General features: G+C 40.9%; 1 protein-coding gene across 7 annotated transcripts in view; it reads right to left on the reverse strand.

Moving 5' to 3' along the window:
• The window catches only part of ADAM15 (ADAM metallopeptidase domain 15), a 288,661-nt gene that overhangs the window by 111,405 nt on the left and 151,760 nt on the right, over positions 1-25,496 (reverse strand). For all 7 annotated transcript variants that reach the window (XM_053703491.1, XM_053703477.1, XM_053703467.1 and 4 more), the window contains exons 15-19: positions 21,326-21,434; positions 20,526-20,721; positions 10,164-10,241; positions 9,702-9,813; positions 7,555-7,699 (exon numbers count right to left, since the gene is read on the reverse strand). In XM_053703491.1, coding sequence (XP_053559466.1) covers positions 7,555-7,699; positions 9,702-9,813; positions 10,164-10,241; positions 20,526-20,721; positions 21,326-21,434 — 640 coding nt within the window. The remainder of the gene's footprint in view (positions 1-7,554; positions 7,700-9,701; positions 9,814-10,163; positions 10,242-20,525; positions 20,722-21,325; positions 21,435-25,496) is intronic.

Here is a 25,496-nt window from a genome sequence, read left to right on the forward strand (position 1 = left end):
GTGAGGTATACTATTTACACATTACACTGGTGCACATAATATATACTGTATCTGGGCATTCATTTGGTGTATATTATGCAGACAATACGGTGGTCTACGTAATACTATCCTTGTGGACAGTATCCTTATGATCCCTTGGTACATGTTTTGGGCACATCATAGGGTGAATATTATATAGATAGAACCATAGTTTTTAATAAATCTCTGTTGTGTAATATGTTTGAAGTGCACTACAGCATATTATGTGTCAGTACAGGGTGGATTTGATTTAAATCACAATTTAAATCACTAGTCAGTAAGACCAATTTAAATCTATTTAAATCATGGTTTTCATTTTTAGAATATTAACTTTTCAGATTATTTATCTGGTTATATCAGACCATTACTGATTTGGGACAGTCTACTCCAGAATTGTTATTGTTTAAAAAGATATATAAACCCTTTATTAACCATTCCCGTTTTGGATAACCAACACGGTTATATAAATATACTTTTTACCTCTGCATTCTGCCCCCTTATTTCAGTTATTTTGACAGACTTTTGCCAAGAGGATGTCTTCTTTAGCCAGTCAGTGCTGACTCATAAATAACTCCACGGGAGTGAGCGCAATGTTATCTATATGGCACACATGAACTAGTGCTGTCTAGCTGTGAAAAACTGTCCACATGCACTGACTGACTGAGGCTTTCAAGGGCTTAGAAATTAGCATATGAGCCTACCTATTTCAACAAAGAATACAAAAAGAACAAAGCAAAGTTGATAAAAGTAAATTGGAAAGTTGTTTAAAACTGCATGCCCTATCTGAATAATAAACATTTAATTTTGACTAGACTGTCCCTTTAACTAAAACAATAACGTTATATTTCATTTTTAATGCTTGCCCCTCCCTCCTCACACTTAGGTCTTTGTGCAGATCTGTTCCACTCCAAACAATCGTTATTCACTGAGCTTATTGAAACTTTGTATGGCTTCATTCTGTGTACATTAAAGTCAAAATTAAACTTTAAATTTTCAGAAAGCACATGCAATTTGTAACAATTTTCCAATATACTTTTCTTATCAAATTTGCTTTGTTCTCTTGGTATCTATTGTTGAAAAGCATACATAGGTAAGATCAGAAGCAATGCACTACTGTGAGCTAGCTGCTTGTCACTGTCTCACCCAATGTGTTCAGTTAGGCCGCAGTAGAGCATTGCTCTTCTTCAACAAAGGATACCAAGAAGTAAATCTGAAAATTGTGTGCTCATTCTGAAACCCAAAAGTTTTCTTGTACTTATTTCTCAACTGTATGTTTTTTTTTTACATTTTGCTGTGAAGAAAGTGCATGTTAGTTCTGCAGACACAAATTTACAGTTTTGAGAACTACAAAACTAATATGTGATAATATCTTCAAGATAGAAATATTGCCCGAAATAATCTTACAGAAACCTCTGGGAGAGCATTGCATTATGAATGGATTCACGGAATTAATTTACCAATTTTATTAAACATTACAGCCATTAATATACGGCATCTTGCCCTATAATTAAAAACAAATCTATATTTTAGGATGAATAACCTATTATATTAAGTATCTTAAATAGAAACAATCTTTCGATAGATTTTTCCTCAAAAAGCAATTTAATTTTAAAAAATCTTATTTAAATGAAAAAAATCAGATTGAAATTAAAAAAAACAGAATTTATGCTTACCTGATAAATTACTTTCTCCAACGGTGTGTCCGGTCCACGGCGTCATCCTTACTTGTGGGATATTCTCCTCCCCAACAGGAAATGGCAAAGAGCCCAGCAAAGCTGGCCATATAGTCCCTCCCAGGCTCCGCCTACCCCAGTCATCCGACCGACGGACAGGAGGAAATATATATAGGAGAAACCATATGGTAACGTGGTGACTGTAGTTAGAGAAAATAATTCATCAGACCTGATTAAAAAACCAGGGCGGGCCGTGGACCGGACACACCGTTGGAGAAAGTAATTTATCAGGTAAGCATAAATTCTGTTTTCTCCAACATAGGTGTGTCCGGTCCACGGCGTCATCCTTACTTGTGGGAACCAATACCAAAGCTTTAGGACACGGATGAAGGGAGGGAGCAAATCAGGTCACCTAAACGGAAGGCACCACGGCATGCAAAACCTTTCTCCCAAAAATAGCCTCCGAAGAAGCAAAAGTATAAAATTTGTAAAATTTGGCAAAAGAGTGCAGTGAAGACCAAGTCGCTGCCTTACATATCTGGTCAACAGGAGCCTCGTTCTTGAAGGCCCATGTGGAAGCCACAGCCCTAGTGGAGTGAGCTGTGATACTTTCAGGAGGCTGCCGTCCGGCAGTCTCAAAAGCCAATCTGATAATGCTTTTAAGCCAAAAGGAAAGAGAGGTAGAAGTTGCTTTTTTACCTCTCCTTTTACCAGAATAAACAACAAACGAAGAAGATGTTTGTCTGAAATCTTCAGTAACCTCTAAATAGAATTTTAGAGCACGGACTACGTCCAAATTGTGTAACAAACGTTCCTTCTTTGAAACTGGATTCGGACACAAAGAAGGTACAACTATCTCCTGGTTAATATTTTTGTTGGAAACAACCTTCGGAAGAAAACCAGGCTCAGTACGCAAAACCACCTTATCTGCATGGACCAGATAGGGCGGAGAACACTGCAGAGCAGATAACTCAGAAACTCTTCTAGCAGAAGAAATTGCAACCAAAAAACAAAACTTTCCACGATAATAACTTAATATCTACGGAATGTAAGGGTTCAAACGGAACCCCTTGAAGAACTGAAAGAACTAGATTAAGACTCCAGGGAGGAGTCAAAGGTCTGTAAACAGGCTTGATTCTAACCAGAGCCTGAACAAACGCTTAAACGTCTGGCACAGCTGCCAGCCTTTTGTGAAGTAAAACAGATAAAGCAGAGATCTGTCCCTTCAGAGAACTTGCAGATAATCCTTTCTCCAAACCTTCTTGTAGAAAGGAAAGAATCTTAGGAATTTTTATCTTGTTCCATGGGAATCCTTTAGATTCACACCAACAGATATATTTTTTCCATATTTTATGGAAAATTTTTCTAGTTACAGGCTTTCTAGCCTGAATAAGAGTAGCTATTACAGAATCTGAAAACCCACGCTTTGATAGAATCAAGCGTTCAATCTCCAAGCAGTCAGTTGGAGGGAAACCAGATTCGGATGTTCGAATGGACCCTGAACAAGAAGGTCCTGTCTCAAAGGTAGCTTCCATGGTGGAGCCGATGACATAGTCACCAGGTCTGCATACCAAGTCCTGCGTGGCCACGCAGGAACTATTAAGATCACCGAAGCCCTCTCCTGATTGATCCTGGCTACCAGCCTGGGAATGAGAGGAAACGGTGGGAATACATAAGCTAGGTTGAAGATCCAAGGTGCTACTATTGTATCCACTAGAGTCGCCTTGGGATCCCTGGATTTGGACCCGTAACAAGGGACCTTGAAGTTCTGACGAGAGGCCATCAGATCCATGTCTGGAATGCCCCATAATTGAGTTATTTGGGCAAAGATTTCCGGATGGAGTTCTCCGGATGCTCCTCCATCACCAGGGAACTCCTTGATCCCCCCTGATGGTTGATATATGCAACAGTCGTCATGTTGTCTGATTGACACCTTATGAATTTGGCCTTTGCTAGTCGAGGCCAAGCCTTGAGAGCATTGAATATCGCTCTTAGTTCCAGAATGTTTATCGGGAGAAGAGAGTCTTCCCGAGACCATAGACCCTGAGCTTTCAGGGGTTCCCAGACCGCGCCCCAGCCCACCAGACTGGCGTCGGTCGTGACAATGACCCACTCTGGTCTGCGGAAGCTCATTCCCTGTGACAGGTTGTCCAGGGTCAGCCACCAACGGAGTGAATCTCTGATCCTTTGATCTACTTGGATCGTCGGAGACAAGGCTGTATAATCCCCATTCCACTGTCTGAGCATGCACAGTTGTAATGGTCTTAGATGAATTCGTGCAAAAGGAACTATGTCCATTGCCGCAACCATCAAACCTATTACTTCCATGCACTGCGCTATGGAAGGAAGAAGAACAGAATGAAGTACCTGACAAGAGCTTAGAAGTTTGATTTTCTGGCCTCTGTCAGAAAAATCTTCATTTCTAAGGAAACTATTATTGTTCCCAAGAAGGGAACTCTTGTTGACGGGGACAGAGAACTTTTTTCTATGATCACTTTCCACCTGTGAGATCTGAGAAATGCTAGGACAATGTCCGTATGAGCCCTTGCTTTTGACAGAGACGACACTTGAATCAGGATGTCGTCCAAGTAAGGTACTACTGCAATGCCCCTTGGTCTTAGCACCGCTAGAAGGGACCCTAGTACCTTTGTGAAAATCCTTGGAGCAGTGGCTAATCCGAATGGAAGTGCCACAAACTGGTAATGCTTGTCCAGAAAGGCGAACCTTAGGAACCGAAGATGTTCCTTGTGGATAGGAATATGTAGGTACGCATCCTTTAAATCCACCGTGGTCATGAATTGACCTTCCTGGATGGTAGGAAGGATCGTTCGAATGGTTTCCATTTTGAACGATAAAACCCTTAGAAACTTGTTTAGAATCTTGAGATCTAAAATTGGTCTGAATGTTCCCTCTTTTTTGGGAACTATGAACAGGTTGGAGTAAAATACCATCCCTTGTCCTAATGGAACAGGATGAATCACTCCCATTCTTGACAGGTCTTCTACACAATGTAAGAATGCCTGTCTTTTAATTTGGTTCGAAGATAATTGAGACCTGTGGAACCTTCCCCTTGGGGGTAGTTCTCTGAATTCCAGGAGATAACCTTGAGAAACTATTTCTAGCGCCCAAGGATCCTGAATATCTCTTGCCCAAGCCTGAGCAAAGAGAGAAAGTCTGCCCCCCACCAGATCCGGTCCCGGATCGGGGGCCAACACTTCATGCTGTTTTGGTAGCAGTGGCAGGTTTCTTGGCCTGCTTACCCTTGTTCCAGCCTTGCATCGGTCTCCAGGCTGGCTTGGTTTGAGAAGTATTACCCTCTTACTTAGAGGGTGTAGAATTTGAGGCTGGTCCGTTTCTGCGAAAGGGACGAAAATTTGGCTTATTTTTAGCCTTAAAAGACCTATCCTGAGGAAGGGCGTGGCCCTTTCCCCCAGTGATGTCTGAAATAATCTCAGGGCCAAACAGTGTTTTACCCTTGAAAGGGATGTTAAGCAATTTGGTCTTGGAGGACACATCCGCTGACCAAGACTTTAGCCAAAGCGCTCTGCGCGCCACGATAGCAAACCCTGAATTATTCGCCGCTAATCTAGCTAATTGCAAAGCGGCATCTAAAATAAAAGAGTTAGCCAATTTAAGTGCTTGAACTCTGTCCATAACCTCCTCATACGAAGATTCTTTATTGAGCGACTTTTCTAGTTCTTCGAACCAGAAACACGCAGCTGTAGTGACAGTAACAATGCATGAAATTGGTTGTAGAAGGTAACCTTGCTGAACAAACATCTTTTTAAGCAAACCCTCTAACTTTTTATCCATAGGATCTTGAAAGCACAACTATCTTCTATAGGAATAGTAGTGCGTTTGTTTAGAGTAGAAACCGCCCCCTCGACCTTGGGGACTGTCTGCCATAAGTCCTTTCTGGGGTCGACTATAGGAAATAATTTCTTAAATATAGGGGGAGGAACAAAAGGTATGCCGGGCCTTTCCCACTCCTTATTTACTATGTCCGCCACCCGCTTGGGTATAGGAAAAGCATCAGGGGACACCGGAACCTCTAGGAACTTGTCCATCTTACATAATTTCTTTGGAATTACCAAATTGTCACAATCATCCAGAGTAGATAATACCTCCTTAAGTAGTGCGTGGAGATGTTCTAATTTAAATTTAAATGTTACAACATCAGGTTCAGCTTGTTGAGAAATTTTCCCTGAATCTGAAATTTCTCCCTCAGACAAAACCTCCCTCCTGGCCCCTTCAGATTGGTGTGAGGGCATGTCAGAACAGTTATCATCAGCGTCCTCTTGCTCTTCAGTGTGTAAAACAGAGCAATCGCGCTTTCTCTGATAAGTAGGCATTTTGGATAAAATGTTTGCAATAGAATTATCCATTACAGCCGTTAATTGTTGCATGGTAATAAGTATTGGCGCACTAGATGTACTAGGGGCCTCTTGTGTGGGCAAAACTGGTGTAGACACAGAAGGGGATGATGCAGTACCATGCTTACTCCCCTCATTTGAGGAATCATCATGGGCAATATCATTATCTATGGCATTATTGTCCCTACTTTGTTTGGACACTATGACACAATTATCACATATATTTAAATGGGGAGAAACCTTGGCTTTCATACATATAGAACATCGTTATCTGATGGTTCAGACATGTTAAACAGGCTTAAACTTGTCAACAAAGCACAAAAAACGTTTTACAATAAAACCGTTACTGTCACTTTAAATTTTAAACTGAACACACTATTACTGAATATGTGAAAAAGTATGAAGGAATTGTTCACCAAAATTTCACCACAGTATCTTAAAGCCTTAAAAGTATTGCACACCAAATTTGAAAGCTTTAACCCTTAAAATAACGGAACCGGAGCCGTTTTTACATTTAACCCCTATACAGTCCCAGGTATCTGCTTTGCTGAGACCCAACCAAGCCCAGAGGGGAATACGATACCAAATGATGCCTTCTATAAGCTTTTTCAGTGGTTCTTAGCTCCTCACACATGCATCTGCATGCCATGCTTTCCAAAAACAACTGCGCATTAGTGGCGCGAAAATGAGGCTCTGCCTATGACTAGAAAAGGCCCCCAGTGAAAAAGGTGTCCAATACAGTGCCTGCCGTTTTTTTTTTAAAACAATCCCCAAGATTATAATAACTATTAATAGTTATAATCTGCCAAATATGCTTAGTAAAGTAATCGTTTTAGCCCAGAAAAATGTCTACCAGTTTTTTAAGCCCTAATGAAGCCCTTTATTCTTATACTAAACTAAGAAAATGGCTTACCGGTTCCCATAGGGAAAATGACAGCTTCCAGCATTACCAAGTCTTGTTAGAAATGTGTCATACCTCAAGCAGCAAAAGTCTGCTCACTGTTTCCCCCAACTGAAGTTAATTCATCTCAACAGTCCTGTGTGGAAACAGCCATCGATTTTAGTAACGGTTGCTAAAATCATTTTCCTCTTACAAACAGAAATCTTCATCTCTTTTCTGTTTCAGAGTAAATAGTACATACCAGCACTATTTTAAAATAACAAACTCTTGATTGAAGAATAAAACTACATTTAACACCAAAAAAACTCTTAGCCATCTCCGTGGAGATGTTGCCTGTGCAACGGCAAAGAGAATGACTGGGGTAGGCGGAGCCTGGGAGGGACTATATGGCCAGCTTTGCTGGGATCTTTGCCATTTCCTGTTGGGGAGGAGAATATCCCACAAGTAAGGATGACGCCGTGGACCGGACACACCTATGTTGGAGAAATCAGATTTTTTTTATTTTTTCTTAAAAATCATTGATGTTTAACCACCCTAGTCAGTACACATTGAATAAGATATGTTTGCAGCATGTTGAGCGTACACTTACCTGTACTGACAGCTTCTACCTTTGCTAAAGTTTTCAAGTCTTCTATGCAGGAACTCACGTTTCTTATAACAGAATACCAGCAAGATCACAAGCGGAATAAACAGGAGGAAGACCAGAAGGAAGGTAGTAGCGTGGCCTCTACCAGCTGTATGTAGGTAAAATGGGAAGAATTAGAAATGAATGGAGAAGGCTTTGTCATAGTTGTCAATTTATGAAACAAAAAAAATGGCACTTTATTTGTATTTATACCAAAATGCACACAGAAAATGGAATTCCCATAACAAGAGGCGTAACTAGAAACCACAGGGCCCAGGTGCAAGAATCTAAGAAGCCCCCCCCCTCCCCCCCAAAAAAAAAATCTTTTTTTTTTTTTTTTACATTTAACACCGAAAAAAATGTGAATCAGATTACATGTCTGCAAAAGGAGGTACCCTGTGCCCACAGTCTGTGAGATGGTCTGACGCCCTATTACTGTATATAGTGACACTGTTTAACCCACCAGTACTGTATATAGTGAGTCAGTGACACAGTCTGTAATCTGCCGGTGAGATTGCTGGCCTGACCCTAACCGCCCCAGTACTTTATAAAGTGATCACAGTAGTCTGTGACATGGTCCAGCCCCCCGTACTATATATAGTGGTACTGTATAGACTGACACTGTTTACCCCCCGCCCCCCATGCTGTAGTAACAAGGTCTGTAATTTGCTGGTTCCACAAACATACACACATACATGCATAAATACACACACAGTCACATACATACATACACACATAAACACCAATGGGTAAAACAGAAAGATTAACCCCTGTAGTCAGACACACTAGTGAAGCATTATGTCACACTCACATGATATCAGTGCAGGCAGTGGCAGGTCAACATTTTTTTTAAGTTGGGCCCCCACCCTTGGGGGCCCAGTCGCAATTGCGACCTCTGCACTCCCTGCAGTTTTGCCCCTGCCCATAACATCTGTGTGACGAGGCAGACAAGTTATCTTGATTTAAATTTATTTGGTACTAGCCCATTTTCAAGCTATTCTCAGCCTGAGCCTCAAGATGACCACGTTTTTTTTTAAATTATTAATTCAAATGTTCTATCAATATGACTTTCTATATGACTTGCCAACACTGAGGGCGCATACGCAATAGAAAGAAGCAGGAGACTCGTCTCTTGTTTTTACAAATTAGCATTACACCAGCAGTTTAGCGCCACTTGATGAGAAGCGTGACTTATTCAAATAATTGACGGATGACATTTATTCATTTTACAGCTGTGTAAAAGCAACATTTCTACGTTATCTGCCTACCTCCTTTCAGTATACAAGGCAAATAATTACTGGGGGACTAGGGGGACGTGGGAGGGATACTTAAAGGGACAGTATACACCAATTTTCATTTAACTGCATATAATAGACACTACTATAAAGAATAATATGCACAGATACTGATATAAAAATCCTGTATAAAACCGTTTAAAAACTTACTTAGAAGATCCCAGTTTAGCTCTGTTAAAAAGATTAGCTAGAACACCCACTGCAAGTGCTTCAATAGCAAAAAAAGCAGACACGTCCCCCCTTCCTCTGCATATGAAAATAATCTCTACACAAACAGGAGCAAGCTGGAGAAGATATACATCGGTATTCTCCTAAAACTTTGGGGCTTGGTTAGAAGTCTGAAAATCAGCGCAATGTTATTTAAAAATAAGCAAAACTATACATTTAAAAAAAAAAAAAAAAAAGCTGTATAGGCTATATAAATGGATCATCTACAAAACATTTATGCAAAGAAAAATCTAGTGTATACTGTCCCTTTAATGATTTGGCTGGGGTGTCTTTGCCTCCTCCTGGTCAGAAGCGGTCTGATTCTCTTGTGAGGGGCTCAAAGGCTGGCGAAAGCCTTTGATAAATCGACCCCATATTGTACCAAAATACCATCAGCTTTATGTAGAAATATGTATTTATGAAGAAATAGAACATATTCTGCTATGTGAAGAACATTGGAATGTGAAATATTAATATTTTCATGTTGGTTAGCTCACTTGAGAAGATGTGTTCGGGGTTAGCACACAAGGGAGATGTTTATAGAAAGGAGCACACTTTTAGAAATTTTTCAAGGGCAGAAGAAAAAAGCAAAATATGTTATTCCCTCACCTTTTTCTAAAGCAAGAGGCCCACTGTCAATGCTGCCACCTTGTCCAGCACTTGCACAATCTGGAGGTGCCCAGCCCGGGGCACAGTGGCAGTTATTATTACTGTTACAAACCTGTAGAAAAAGAAAAGCAAAGTGCAGTCATCAGAAACAGAATGAACAGAGAATACTGGGTAGGCAAATGTGCAGAATAAACAAATAAAAACGAAACAATACGTTACAGCAACAGAAAGCTGTGTGTGTGAGAGAGAGAGAGAGAGAGAGAGAGAGAAATAAAAGGAATAAGATGACAGTAGAGGAGCATGAAGGGGAATATGAAAGGAAACGAGACAAAGAGAGGGGGTGCGAGAGGAGAGGTAAAGGGGAGGGACAACAAGAGACAAAGTAAAGAGGCACAAAGAGCGACATGCTTCCTGAGTGAGAGAGAAGGGAAAACAGAAATAAAACATCAAGGCCGCTCTTACCCCATTCCCACTGCATTTATTCTTACAGCCTTTGACTAGGAGCAACGCTGCATCCTGACACCTGTGTCTAACACATATCTAGACAGAGCAGGAAAAAAAAAAAGGGATTTAATTGGTGAACAAGAAAGGAGGTTGGCAGGAAGTACGTCAACCAATGAATCCAGTTATCAGAGTGTGAATTATTACACTGTAGCGGTGATGAGGTACAGGAGAACAATATAAAGGGGATGAAGCACTAAGTACAAAGTTGACAGGACAACAAGTGTGTAGGGCAGATAGAATCACAATGTGCAAGACTGGTACTTACAGTAGAGATACAGTAGAAGATAACAATATAAATGTGAATGGAGGAAAGTACTGTGTGAAATGGAAGAGAAAGAGGAACTTCACAATGTTCCTTTTAAAATACAGCATTCAGCAAAATAAAACATCATAACACACTGGTAACATTTAAAGGGGAATGTAAAAAATAAAATCCATAACAACAGAAGTTTATTTGCTGGTAAAATAAACCTTTTTATAGTGATATAAAAATGATTAAATACAGCAAATAAACCAATGCTATGATTTAACTTTTTGCCACTTGAATTGTGAAGAAATTTCCAAAAAACTGCCCGACTGTGATGCTTCTCCATATACTGTTTATCAGGCTTGTCAAACCTATAACCTTTAGGCAACAATGCCGCCCTACAAAGCATTTCCTCTATGTATGCATAACGTTTTGTATAGTAACATAACAGATCTGTTGCAGAGAGATAGTTAGTTGAACAAGGAGGAAAAAAAACAAAACAACATTCACATATCTGTAACTTATTGCCTTGCCAAAGGTTTTGTTGCTATATTCTTTTTATTAAGGCAAATTGAAAAATACAAACAATGCTGACGTTGTGTGTATATGTATATATATATATATATATATGTATATATATATATATATATATATATATATATATATATATTATATACATACATACATATATACATACATATATACATACATATATACATACATATATACATACATATATACACACACACACACACATATATACACAGAGAATCTGTGAAAAAAGATCACAAAGAAGAGGGCGCCTCCTAGTGCAGTACTGCGATGATGATAATAAAAATATCAGATCCTGTATTGTAATGATACTCACAAGGAGAGCAGCACCAGATGTGCTTAATGGTACAGGCTGGGGACTCACCGATCCGGCCATCGGATACCAAGGTACAAGATATCCAGGTAATAGGAATAGCAAATCAGGCTCAGGCTTCCATATTAACAACATATATTTATTAAAATATAGTACTGTATAAAAACAATGGGTATTATGTTCACCCAAAGTGTATAAAAACAGTTGTGGTAACAGATTGCAACGCGTTTTTCAGCTTCTCTAGCTGTTTCCTCAGGCATCTGTTAACATTATGGAAGCACTGACATTTATACCTAAAATGGAGCTTGTAAGCTCCTCCCTACACCTGGTTATGCAGATGTGACCAATTGACAAAATTACCTCTATCCCATATGTCTCACTATACCCTAAACTGAGATACACATACATATTATTATTACATGTACAAAATAACCTAAGATCGTTCAACAATAATTCCCAAAATGTCTACAACAAGACCTCAAGTCCCTCTATCATCATAAACTGTAATCGTCCTCGCTAGTAAATACATACTACTCAAAATAATAGCCCGGTGTAGGTGAGGGCCATAACCTCTTAATCTTGATTATATGTGCTCATACATATTATTTGAACATTCCCCTCTCTTTGTGCAAGTCAATGTTTTCCCATTTAAACCTGTCTATTAATTGTGTTACATATATTGCTTATAAAGAACATATATTTCATCCATTGCGGACTTATATTTATACAACTGTCCTTGTTAAAGGATTTGATGATATTGCACTTAAACGTGCTTTACTCCCGTTAGTCATCGGTCATTTGAGCCTTGCAGTGTAAAAACAATTATCTGTGATGGAACATATTAACACAGCAATTGTCCAAGTTCATTTAGATGTACCCTAATTCTCGAAACTTTTATAGATCAAATGATCTATCATATATCTGTGTGTTTTGTTATACACAGTTCGTAGTAGGAACGTCATTGTAGGGTGTGGACTTACCCTGATTGTTGATTTGATGAGGAGTGGAGGTATAAACTACGTCATATGAGGGTGTGGAGAAGCGAATGGAGCTAGTGATGTTAGTTACTAAAGAAATAAACATCTTGCTTGTGACGGAGCTGTTGGCTAAGTCAATCAAATAACTATATAGACAGGGAAAAGGGAGTAATTACCGAGTATGCCTCGCCTACCAAAGTGACAAGTTTATAATTACAATACTATAATGTGCTATGAGATTAGTATAATATACCAGTGATCAATATTGATATCATTCAAAGTTTATGGTCTTTAATTTCTGGACGCGCTTTTTATTCTCATATGTGGATATTGTAGTGATTGCTAATAGATAGCTGAACCTACCTAAACAAGCCCTATATGTGTGTTATAATAAAGTTTGGACAACCACATCTTGCTAGGGTGTGAATGTGTGGGAAAACGTGTGTTGCTAATGACCAGAAGTAAGGTTGTGTCGGGCTTAATATTATAATATCACATACTTAGTGACACGGGGGTGTGTGAATAGGAAAAAGACTGGCCAATCATAAAGGGTATGGTCCTAGAGTTGGACGTTTAGGTGTCTCAGCAGTTTTTTATACATACACACATCAATATATCTGTGTCTTGATTAATAGCATTTCTAAAATGTATTTTGCTGCTTCATTTCTGATATATCCAACAATGGTTTAAGGGACACTGAACTATAATCATAGCAATGCATATGTCATGCTGCCTCTAAAATGTCCTGAAACCATGTCATTTGTTGCAGATTTCAGAGATAAATGTACCCATTCTACCAACATGCCACCAAACCCAGCTTCTTTACTCGTTTTTCATTTTTGCAAAGTAGGTTAATTAAGCCAATTAAGATATTCTGACAGTACAGCTGCAGGAAGGATGTAATGCAAAGTTCAATAGGGAAACACTATATTGAGGTTTCAAAGAAATCTATGATGAAGTGCACAGCTAACTGCAGTGAGATGGATGGAGAACTTTGAGGTGGACACTGATTGGTCAGGTTAATTGATTTTAGGATGGAAGTAAGAGACTATTTTTAACATACTTGATAAGAACTCAAGAGGTTCAGAATAGGACAAGCCTGGTATTTTTGGTTACTATAAAAAAAACATAATTTATGCTTACCTGATAAATTCCTTTCTTCTGTAGTGTGATCAGTCCACGGGTCATCATTACTTGTGGGATATTAACTGCTCCCCTACAGGAAGTGCAAGAGGATTCACCCAGCAGAGTTGCTATATAGCTCCTCCCCTCTACGTCACCTCCAGTCATTCGACCAAGGACCAACGAGAAAGGAGAAGCCAAGGGTGTAGTGGTGACTGGAGTATAATTTAAAAAATATTTACCTGCCTTAAAAAACAGGGCGGGCCGTGGACTGATCACACTACAGAAGAAAGGAATTTATCAGGTAAGCATAAATTATGTTTTCTTCTGTTAAGTGTGATCAGTCCACGGGTCATCATTACTTGTGGGATACCAATACCAAAGCAAAAGTACACGGATGACGGGAGGGATAGGCAGGCTCTTTATACAGAAGGAACCACTGCCTGAAGAACCTTTCTCCCAAAAATAGCCTCCGAGGAAGCAAAAGTGTCAAATTTGTAAAATTTGGAAAAAGTATGAAGCGAAGACCAAGTTGCAGCCTTGCAAATCTGTTCAACAGAGGCCTCATTCTTAAAGGCCCAAGTGGAAGCCACAGCTCTAGTGGAATGAGCTGTAATTCTTTCAGGAGGCTGCTGTCCAGCAGTCTCATAAGCTAAACGAATTATGCTACGAAGCCAAAAAGAGAGAGAGGTAGCAGAAGCTTTTTGACCTCTCCTCTGACCAGAGTAAACGACAAACAGGGAAGACGTTTGTCGAAAATCTTTAGTTGCCTGTAAATAAAATTTAAGGGCACGAACTACATCCAGATTGTGCAAAAGACGTTCCTTCCTCGAAGAAGGATTTGGGCACAAGGATGGAACAACAATCTCCTGATTGATATTCCTGTTAGTGACTACCTTAGGTAAGAACCCAGGCTTAGTACGCAGAACTACCTTATCCGAGTGAAAAATCAAATAAGGAGAATCACAATGTAAGGCTGATAACTCAGAGACTCTTCGAGCCGAGGAAATAGCCATTAAAAATAGAACTTTCCAAGATAACAACTTTATATCAATGGAATGAAGGGGTTCAAACGGAACACCCTGTAAAACGTTAAGAACAAGGTTTAAACTCCATGGTGGAGCCACAGCTTTAAACACAGGTTTAATCCTGGCCAAAGCCTGACAAAAAGCCTGAACGTCTGGAACTTCTGACAGACGCTTGTGTAACAGAATGGACAGAGCTGAGATCTGTCCCTTTAAGGAACTAGCGGATAACCCCTTTTCTAAACCTTCTTGTAGAAAAGACAATATCCTAGGAATCCTAACCTTACTCCAAGAGTAACCTTTGGATTCGCACCAATATAGGTATTTACGCCATATTTTATGGTAAATCTTTCTGGTGACAGGCTTCCTAGCCTGTATTAAGGTATCAATAACTGACTCAGAAAAACCACGCTTTGATAAGATCAAGCGTTCAATTTCCAAGCAGTCAGCTTCAGAGAAGTTAGATTTTGATGTTTGAAAGGACCCTGAATCAGAAGGTCCTGTTTCAGAGGTAACGACCAAGGTGGACAGAATGACATGTCCACCAGATCTGTATACCAAGTCCTGCGTGGCCATGCAGGCGCTATTAGAATCACTGATGCTTTCTCCTGTTTGATTCTGGCAATCAATCGAGGAAGCATCGGGAAAGGTGGAAACACATAAGCCATCCTGAAGGTCCATGGTGCTGTCAAGGCATCTATCAGGACCGCTCCCGGATCCCTGGATCTGGACCCGTAGCGCGGAAGCTTGGCGTTCTGTCGAGACGCCATGAGATCTATCTCTGGTTTGCCCCAACGTGGAAGTATTTGGGCAAAGACCTCTGGATGAAGTTCCCACTCCCCCGGATGAAAAGTCTGACGACTTAAGAAATCCGCCTCCCAGTTCTCCACTCCCGGGATGTGGATTGCAGACAGGTGGCAAGAGTGAGACTCTGCCCAGCGAATTATCTTCGATACTTCCATCATTGCTAGGGAGCTTCTTGTCCCTCCCTGATGGTTGATATAAGCTACAGTCGTGATGTTGTCCGACTGGAACCTGATGAACCCCCGAGTTGCTAACTGGGGCCAAGCCAGAAGAGCATTGAGGACTGCTCTCAATTCCAGAATGTTTATTGGAAGAAGACTCTCCTCCTGATTCCATAGTCCCTGAGCCTTCAGAGAATTCCAGACAGCGCCCCAACCTAGTAGGCTGGCGTCTGTTGTTACAATTGACCAGTCTGGCCTGCCTGTCAGGTAAATCTTCATTTCTACAGAATCTATCAGAGTCCCCAGGAAGGGAACTCTTGTGAGTGGAAAGAGAGAACTTTTCTCTTCGTTCACTTTCCATCCATGCGACCTTAGAAATGCCAGTACTATCTCTGTATGAGATTTGGCAGTTTGAAAGCTTGAAGCTTGTATCAGTATGTCGTCTAAGTACGGAGCTACTGAAATTCCTCGCGGTCTTAGTACCGCCAGAAGAGTGCCCAGAACCTTTGTGAAGATTCTTGGAGCCGTAGCCGGTCCGAATGGAAGAGCTACAAACTGGTAATGCCTGTCTAAAAAGGCAAACCTTAGATACCGGTAATGACTTCTGTGAATCGGTATGTGAAGGTAAGCATCCTTTAAATCCACTGTGGTCAAGTACTGACCCTCTTGGATCATGGGCAAAATTGTTCGAATAGTTTCCATCTTGAACGATGGAACTCTTAGGAATTTGTTTAGGATCTTTAAATCCAAGATTGGCCTGAAGGTTCCCTCTTTTTGGGAACTACAAACAGATTTGAGTAAAACCCTTGTCCTTGTTCCAACCGCGGAACTGGATGGATCACTCCCATTAATAAAAGATCTTGTACGCAGCGTAGAAACGCTTCCTTCTTTGTTAGGTTTGTTGACAACCTTGACAGATGAAATCTCCCTCTTGGGGGAGAGGATTTGAAGTCCAGAAGGTATCCCTGAGATATGATCTCTAACGCCCAGGGATCCTGAACATCTCTTGCCCAAGCCTGGGCAAAGAGGGAAAGTCTGCCCCCCACTAGATCCGGTCCCGGATCGGGGGCCCTCAATTCATGCTGTCTTAGGGGCAGCAGCAGGTTTTCTGGCCTGTTTGCCCCTGTTCCAGGACTGGTTAGGTTTCCAGCCTTGTCTGTAGCGAGCAACAGCTCCTTCCTGTTTTGGTGCAGAGGAAGTTGATGCTGCTCCTGCTTTGAAATTACGAAAGGAACGAAAATTGGACTGTCTAGCCTTGGCTTTGGCCTTGTCCTGAGGCAGGGCATGACCTTTACCTCCTGTAATGTCATCAATAATCTCTTTCAAGCCGGGCCCGAATAAGGTCTGCCCTTTGAAAGGAATATTAAGCAATTTAGATTTAGACGTAACATCAGCTGACCAGGATTTTAGCCACAGAGCTCTGCGTGCCTGAATGGCGAATCCTGAATTTTTAGCCGCAAGTTTAGTTAAATGTACTACGGCATCTGAAATAAATGAATTAGCTAACTTAAGGAATTTAAGTTTGTGTGTGATGTCATCTAGTGTGGATGATTGAAGTGTCTCTTCCAGAGACTCAAACCAAAATGCTGCTGCAGCCGTGACAGGCGCAATACATGCAAGAGGTTGCAATATAAACCCTTGTTGAACAAACATTTTCTTAAGGTAACCCTCTAATTTTTTATCCATTGGATCTGAAAAAGCACAGCTATCCTCCACTGGGATAGTGGTACGCTTAGCTAAAGTAGAAACTGCTCCCTCCACCTTAGGGACCATTTGCCATAAGTCCCGTGTGGCGGCGTCTATTGGAAACATTTTTCTGAATATAGGAGGGGGTGAGAAAGGCACACCGGGTCTATCCCACTCCTTAGTAACAATGTCAGTAAGTCTCTTAGGTATAGGAAAAACGTCAGTACTCGTCGGTACCGCAAAATATTTATCCAACCTACACATTTTTTCTGGGATTGCAACTGTGTTACAATCATTCAGAGCCGCTAATACCTCCCCTAGTAACACACGGAGGTTCTCAAGCTTAAATTTAAAATTTGAAATGTCTGAGTCCAGTTTATTTGGATCAGAACCGTCACCCACAGAATGAAGCTCTCCGTCTTCACGTTCTGCAAACTGTGACGCAGTATCAGACATGGCCCTTGCATTATCAGCGCACTCTGTTCTCATCCCAGAGTGATCACGTTTACCTCTTAGTTCTGGTAGTTTAGCCAAAACTTCAGTCATAACAGTAGCCATATCTTGTAATGTGATTTGTAATGGCCGCCCAGATGCACTCGGCGCTACAATATCACGCACCTCCTGAGCGGGAGATGCAGGTACTGACACGTGAGGCGAGTTAGTCGGCATAACTCTCCCCTCGTTGTTTGGTGAAATATGTTCAATTTGTACAGATTGACTATTTTTTAAAGTAGCATCAATACATTTAGTACATAAATTTCTATTGGGCTCCACTTTGGCATTAACACATATAGCACAGAGATATTCCTCTGAATCAGACATGTTTAACACACTAGCAAATAAACAGCAACTTGGAAATACTTTTCAAAGTAATTTACAAATAATATGAAAACGAACTGTGCCTTTAAGAAGCACAGAAAATATTATAACAGATAAAATAATTAAGTTATAGCATCAATCTTTGTCAGAATATACAGTTTTAGCAAAGGATTGTTCCCCTCAGCAAATGATAACTAACCCAGGCAGCAGAAAAAAATACACAAATAAACGTTTTTTATATCACAGTCAATACAATCAGCACAGCTCTGCTGTGAATGATTACTTCCCTCAAAAAAGACTCTTGAGATCCCTGAACTCTGTAGAGATGAACCGGATCATGCAGGAAGAAAATGAACCTCTGACTGAGTTTTTCTGATGCATAGTGAAAGCACCAAAATGGCCCCTCCCCCACACACATAACAGTGAGAGGGATCAGTGAACTGCTCTAATTTAAATCAAAACTATTGCCAAGTGGAAAAAAAGTGCCCAAAACATTTTTTCACCCAGTACCTCAGAGAAAAAAACGTTTTTACATGCCAGCAAAAAAAACGTTTTACCTCAATAATTAATTGTCATTTAAAACCTATTGCAAGTCCCTGCAAAATAGGTTAAGTCTATGTATACAGTTTAAAAGCCAGAGAAGTACCATTTCCCAGAAAACTGAAGTGTAAAATATACATACATGACAGCCTGATATCAGCTACATCTACTGCATTCAAGGCTGAGTTTACATTATAACGGTATGGCAGGATTTTCTCATCAATTCCATGTCAGAAAATAATAAACTGCTACATACCTCTTTGCAGATTAATCTGCCTGCTGTCCCCTGATCTGAAGTTTACCTCTCCTCAGATGGCCGAGAAACAGCAATATGATCTTAACTACTCCGGCTAAAATCATAGAAAAACTCAGGTAGATTCTTCTTCAAATTCTACCAGAGAAGGAATAACACACTCCGGTGCTATTATAAAATAACAAACTTTTGATTGAAGATATAAAAACTAAATATATCACCATAGTCCTCTCACACATCCTATCTAGTCGTTGGGTGCAAGAGAATGACTGGAGGTGACGTAGAGGGGAGGAGCTATATAGCAACTCTGCTGGGTGAATCCTCTTGCACTTCCTGTAGGGGAGCAGTTAATATCCCACAAGTAATGATGACCCGTGGACTGATCACACTTAACAGAAGAAAGTATGAATAAAAACCCTTCACCTCACACAGGTCAGGCTTTCAGAGGTGTACCCCTCTCCACAAACAAAGATGTAGGAATCGACTTTATTAACTATTGAGCATTAGTAGAAAGTATTCCACTGATACTAGTGGATGAGAATCAAATTATAATGAAAAAGTTTTTTTCAAAGCATTTTTTCAGCCAAAAAATGATAACATGCTGAAATGCTGTTCTTTCATAGACACATTAGAAATATTTTTAAATGGAAAGACAGTGGAGGGCAGAATCTTCACAGCTTCCCTCCCTTTCATTTGGTAAGGCGGCAATCTTTAGGCTGGGAATCTTTAGGGTGTTTTTTAGCAGGGGGTCTGAGGCAGGATGAGGGCTATGCCGCTCGTTTCCTTAAGTCCAAGGACTGTAGTTTTTGACTCCCCAAGTAGTGACATGTACACACGACTAGTCATACCTGGTCCTACTGGTCCAGAGTTCTATGATATTACAGCCTGGCTGGGCGGTTGGCCCGCGTCTCGGTTTGCCATCAGAAGTAGAGAGACGGCTGCCCCAGGGGAAGGGTAGTCTCTGCAGGCGCGTGCCTTCTGCGTGCAGCTAAGCTCCGCTTGTGTAGGTATTCACGGGCGCGGCCCATCTTCCTAGCAGGGGGTTGCTTACTCTCCTAGCTGGATTGCCGCCACCTGGTATAGGTTTGCCTTGTTGCTTCCAGCCGGTTCTCTTGTTTCACAATAAACATGACCAACGGGTCTTTTCCCACACACTGTGTTTTGTGTTTATTTACAAGTTATAAGTATATAAGATATTATTATTGTTATTGTTCAGTCAGTTCTATGACTGTTATATTATAATACAGCAAGCCAGGAGGATAGGGCATTTCATTACTTATGCAGCTTTAAAGATACACCAAGAACCTGACCTTCATTATCCTTTGCAGATAAAGAGGAAATGAGGCAAGGTCAGAAGATTGATGGAAAATATTCTGAGGATTCTCAAGAGAAAGGTTAGTAAACTGGTGCTTGACCTGTATTTCAAATGGATCACTTCTTAGCACAAAGCAACATTCAGAGAGTTCCTCTCTATAGCACTATGCAGTTTTAAGCCTCTGATCCAAAGGAGTGGGGAAATCACAATAGATAGAATCAAATCTAAATGATTGAAACCCAGGAAAATCTTCTGGTAAAAAAGAGGGAACAAGTAGCTTATTGTCCCCCACATAAGTGGCACATATAATGGCTTTGTAGGATGAGACGCAGCACCAACCAAAGAATATTAGCGTAAAAGGGACGTTAATTCAAAATGTTATAACTATTTTAGTAAAACTAATTAAATTAGCACATTTTTAAAAGAAACAAGGCATAGAATAAGTGTATGTTCTTTTAAAGCATGAGGTTTACCATTCTCTTCATTTTTATGTGATCCTCACTTACCTTACCTTCCCCGCACAAAGTTCCAGTCATCACCATGGCAGCATCCCATACGTCATCACCAATATTAAAGTGCACAGCCTGGCAGGATTCCATAGCCTCACTCACAGTTACATTCACGGTCACAATATCGGCATCAGATCCCACCATGAATCCGATATCTCCCCCTTGACACTGTATTTTCCCACAGGGTGCATCTCTGCAAGAGATAACAGGATAACCAAACACTCTCATACTCCTACACAAACAGGGATGTAAATGAGGAAAGAAAGTAAGAAGAAGTAATTGGTATAGGGACGTGTGTAAGGAGTAATAGAGCAAATATCTTAATATGAAAACTTACATTGAGGCGGGTATGAGAGTACAGGTTAAGAGTATCCAAGTGTGAGGAGGCACACTACAATTATTATTTGTGAATAAAAGGTGGTGCAACATTACTTTGACAAGGCTCTTTTCGCTGAAATAATGCAGTGGAAATAATGTGGTTATTTATACTTGTAGGCATTTACACTATAGAAGCTGACAGGACTACACCAGAACAGCAAACTAAACAGAGTAATAATAATTACGTATGAGGATACAGCAGTATGTGTAAATAAAATGTAAAGGTGGTAACTCTTTGTCCACATCGGATAAGCAGGAGTATATGTCTTTTATCATAATGCAGATAAGAGAAATCATTTTGGTATATACATTTGCACAGAGCAGATAAATAAAATGACACTATACTTGTGTATGGTAAGCCGAAGGAATAAGTACTGTAAAAATCAGCTATAGTAAAAGCTAGAAGGTAGGTAACTTACACTTCTGTGCAAGGCACGTAGGTGCCATTTGGCCTCCGACCACAGTTTCCATATTTGTCTCCCCTCATGTTTAGTCTTCTGAAGCAGGTTTCTGGGGCGGGGGAAGAACCTAAAGCGAGATGAGGATTGTAGTGAAGGACCTGACCACCACATGAGTATTAGAGCCATCCCTGTTGTGAACTAGATTCAATTTCCATATTTATATAAACTTTATTTTTTCCCCATGATTTAAATAAAGCATGCAGTTTTAAACAACTTTTTAATTTACTTCTATTATCACTTTTTCTTTGTTCACTTGTTATTTTTTGTTGAAAAGCAGAGACATAAGCTCAGGAGAGTGCATGTGTCAGGAGCGCTATATGGAAGCAGTTGTGCAAGGATGTTATACATTAGCAAGAGCACTAGATGGCAGCACCATTTCTTGCCATGTAGTGCTCTAGACACCTACCTAGGTATCTCTTCCACACAGAATACCATGGGAACTAAGCACATTTGATAACAGAAGTAAATTGGAAACTTTTTTTAAAATTGTATGCTCTGTCTGAAACAAAAAAAGACAATTTCTGGGTTTCATATCCCTTTAACTTAGAGAACTTCCACTTAAAGGAATGTGTTCCACTTCATTTATAGCAAAGCCTATACCTATATATATGATGTTCGGCCATCTTGTTTCTAAATGACCAATGACAGAACCTACTTGAACATCAGTGTCTTTAAATTCATGCGCATCTCAATTAGATACAATTTACTAAAAGCTCTCTCATGTTTCACCGGCCTCAGCTACCTCATCAGCTTCCTCATGTCCTATGTTATTCTATGCAGCTGATAAACAAACTGCAATCTCTTTATTTTTAAAAATGAGCTGCACAAAAAACATAATTTATGCTTACCTGATAAATTCCTTTCTCCTGTAGTGTGGTCAGTCCACGGGTCATCATTACTTCTGGGATATTAACTCCTCCCCAACAGGAAGTGCAAGAGGATCACCCAGCAGAGCTGCTATATAGCTCCTCCCCTCTACGTCACACCCAGTCATTCGACCGAGAACCAACGAGAAAGGAGAAGCTAAAGGGTGCAGTGGTGACTGGAGTATAATTTAAAAATTTAGACCTGCCATAAAAAACAGGGCGGGCCGTGGACTGACCACACTACAGGAGAAAGGAATTTATCAGGTAAGCATAAATTATGTTTTCTCCTGTTAAGTGTGGTCAGTCCACGGGTCATCATTACTTCTGGGATACCAATACCAAAGCTAAAGTACACGGATGACGGGAGGGACAGGCAGGATCTTATACGGAAGGAACCACTGCCTGAAGAACCTTTCTCCCAAAAACAGCCTCCGAAGAAGCAAAAGTGTCAAATTTGTAAAATTTGGAAAAAGTATGAAGAGAAGACCAAGTTGCAGCCTTGCAAATCTGTTCAACAGAGGCCTCATTCTTAAAGGCCCAAGTGGAAGCCACAGCTCTAGTAAAATGAGCTGTAATTCTTTCAGGAGGCTGCTGTCCAGCAGTCTCATAAGCTAAACGTATTATGCTACGAAGCGAAAAGGAGAGAGAGGTAGCAGGAGCTTTTTGACCTCTCCTCTGACCAGAATAAACGACAAACAGGGAAGACGTTTGTCGAAAATCTTTAGTTGCCTGTAAATAAAATTTCAGAGCACGGACTACATCCAGATTGTGTAGAAGACGTTCCTTCTTTGAAGAAGGATTAGGACACAAGGATGGAACAACAATCTCTTGATTGATATTCCTGTTAGTGACCACCTTAGGTAAGAACCCAGGTTTAGTACGCAGAACTACCTTGTCTGAATGAAAAATCAGATAAGGAGAATCACAATGTAAAGCAGATAACTCAGAGACTCTCCGAGCCGAGGAAATAGCCATTAAAAACAGAACTTTCCAAGATAACAGCTTGATATCAATGGAATGAAGGGGTTCAAACGGAAACACCCTGTAAAACGTTAAGAACTAAATTTAAGCTCCATGGTCGAGCAACAGTTTTAAACACAGGCTTAATCCTGGCCAAAGCCTGGCAAAAAGCCTGAACGTCTGGAACTTCTGACAGACGCTTGTGTAAAAGAATGGACAGAGCTGAGATCTGTCCCTTTAAGGAACTAGCAGATAAACCCTTTTCTAAACCTTCTTGTAGAAAGGATAATATCCTAGGAATCCTAACTTTACTCCATGAGTAACTCTTGGATTCGCACCAATGTAAGTATTTACGCCATATTTTATGGTAAATCTTTCTGGTAACAGGCTTCCTAGCCTGTATTAAGGTATCAATAACTGACTCCGAAAAACCACGCTTTGATAAAATCAAGCGTTCAATTTCCAAGCAGTCAGCTTCAGAGAAATTAGATTTTGATGTTTGAAAGGACCCTGAATTAGAAGGTCCTGTGTCTCAGAGGCAGAGACCAAGGTGGACAGGATGACATGTCCACTAGATCTGCATACCAGGTCCTGCGTGGCCACGCAGGCGCTATAAGAATCACCGATGCTCTCTCCTGTTTGATTCTGGCAATCAATCGAGGAAGCATCGGGAAGGGTGGAAACACATAAGCCATCCTGAAGGTCCAAGGTGCTGTCAAAGCATCTATCAGGACTGCTCCCGGATCCCTGGATCTGGACCCGTAACAAGGAAGCTTGGCGTTCTGTCGAGACGCCATGAGATCTATCTCTGGTTTGCCCCAACGTCGAAGTATTTGGGCAAAAACCTCCGGATGAAAAGTCTGACGACTTAGGAAATCCGCCTCCCAGTTCTCCACTCCCGGGATGTGGATTGCAGACAGGTGGCAAGAGTGAAACTCTGCCCAGCGAATTATCTTTGATACTTCCATCATCGCTAGGGAGCTTCTTGTCCCTCCTTGATGGTTGATGTAAGCTACAGTCGTGATGTTGTCCGACTGAAACCTGATGAACCCCCGAGTTGTTAACTGGGGCCAAGCCAGAAGAGCATTGAGAACTGCTCTCAATTCCAGAATGTTTATAGGCAGGAGACTCTCCTCCTGAGTCCATGATCCCTGAGCCTTCAGAGAATTCCAGACAGCGCCCCAACCTAGTAGGCTGGCGTCTGTTATTACAATTGTCCAATCCGGCCTGCTGAATGGCATTCCCCTGGACAGATGTGGCCGAGAAAGCCACCATAGAAGAGAATTTCTGGTCTCTTGATCCAGATTCAGAGTAGGGGACAAATCTGAGTAATCCCCATTCCACTGACTTAGCATGCACAATTGCAGCGGTCTGAGATGAAGGCGTGCAAAGGGTACTATGTCCATTACCGCTACCATTAAGCCGATCACCTCCATGCATTGAGCTACTGACGGGTGTTGAATGGAATGAAGGACACGGCATGCATTTTGAAGCTTTGTTAACCTGTCTTCTGTCAGGTAAATCTTCATTTCTACAGAATCTATAAGAGTCCCCAAGAAGGGAACTCTTGTGAGTGGAAAGAGAGAACTCTTCTTTTCGTTCACCTTCCATCCATGCGACCTTAGAAATGCCAGTACTAACTCTGTATGAGACTTGGCACTTTGAAAGCTTGAAGCTTGTATCAGAATGTCGTCTAGGTACGGAGCTACCGAAATTCCTCGCGGTCTTAGTACCGCCAGAAGAGCACCCAGAACCTTTGCGAAAATTCTTGGAGCCGTAGCCAATCCGAATGGAAGAGCTACAAACTGGTAATGCCTGTCTAGGAAGGCAAACCTTAGATACCGGTAATGATCTTTGTGAATCGGTATGTGAAGGTAAGCATCCTTTAAATCCACTGTGGTCATGTACTGACCCTTTTGGATCATGGGTAGGATTGTCCGAATAGTTTCCATTTTGAACGATGGAACTCTTAGGAATTTGTTTAGGATCTTTAAATCCAAGATTGGCCTGAAGGTTCCCTCCTTCTTGGGAACCACAAACAGGTTTGAGTAAAACCCCTGTCCGTGTTCCGACCGCGGAACCGGATGGATCACTCCCATTAGAAAAAGATCTTGTACACAGCGTAGAAACGCCTCTTTCTTTATTTGGTTTGTTGACAACCTTGACAGATGAAATCTCCCTTTTGGGGGAGAGGATTTGAAGTCCAGAAGATATCCCTGAGATATGATCTCTAACGCCCAGGGATCCTGGACATCTCTTGCCCAAGCCTGGGCGAAGAGAGAAAGTCTGCCCCCCACTAGATC

The sequence above is a fragment of the Bombina bombina genome, chromosome 1, assembly GCF_027579735.1.
Source record: "Bombina bombina isolate aBomBom1 chromosome 1, aBomBom1.pri, whole genome shotgun sequence".
In the NCBI taxonomy this organism is placed as follows: domain Eukaryota; kingdom Metazoa; phylum Chordata; class Amphibia; order Anura; family Bombinatoridae; genus Bombina; species Bombina bombina.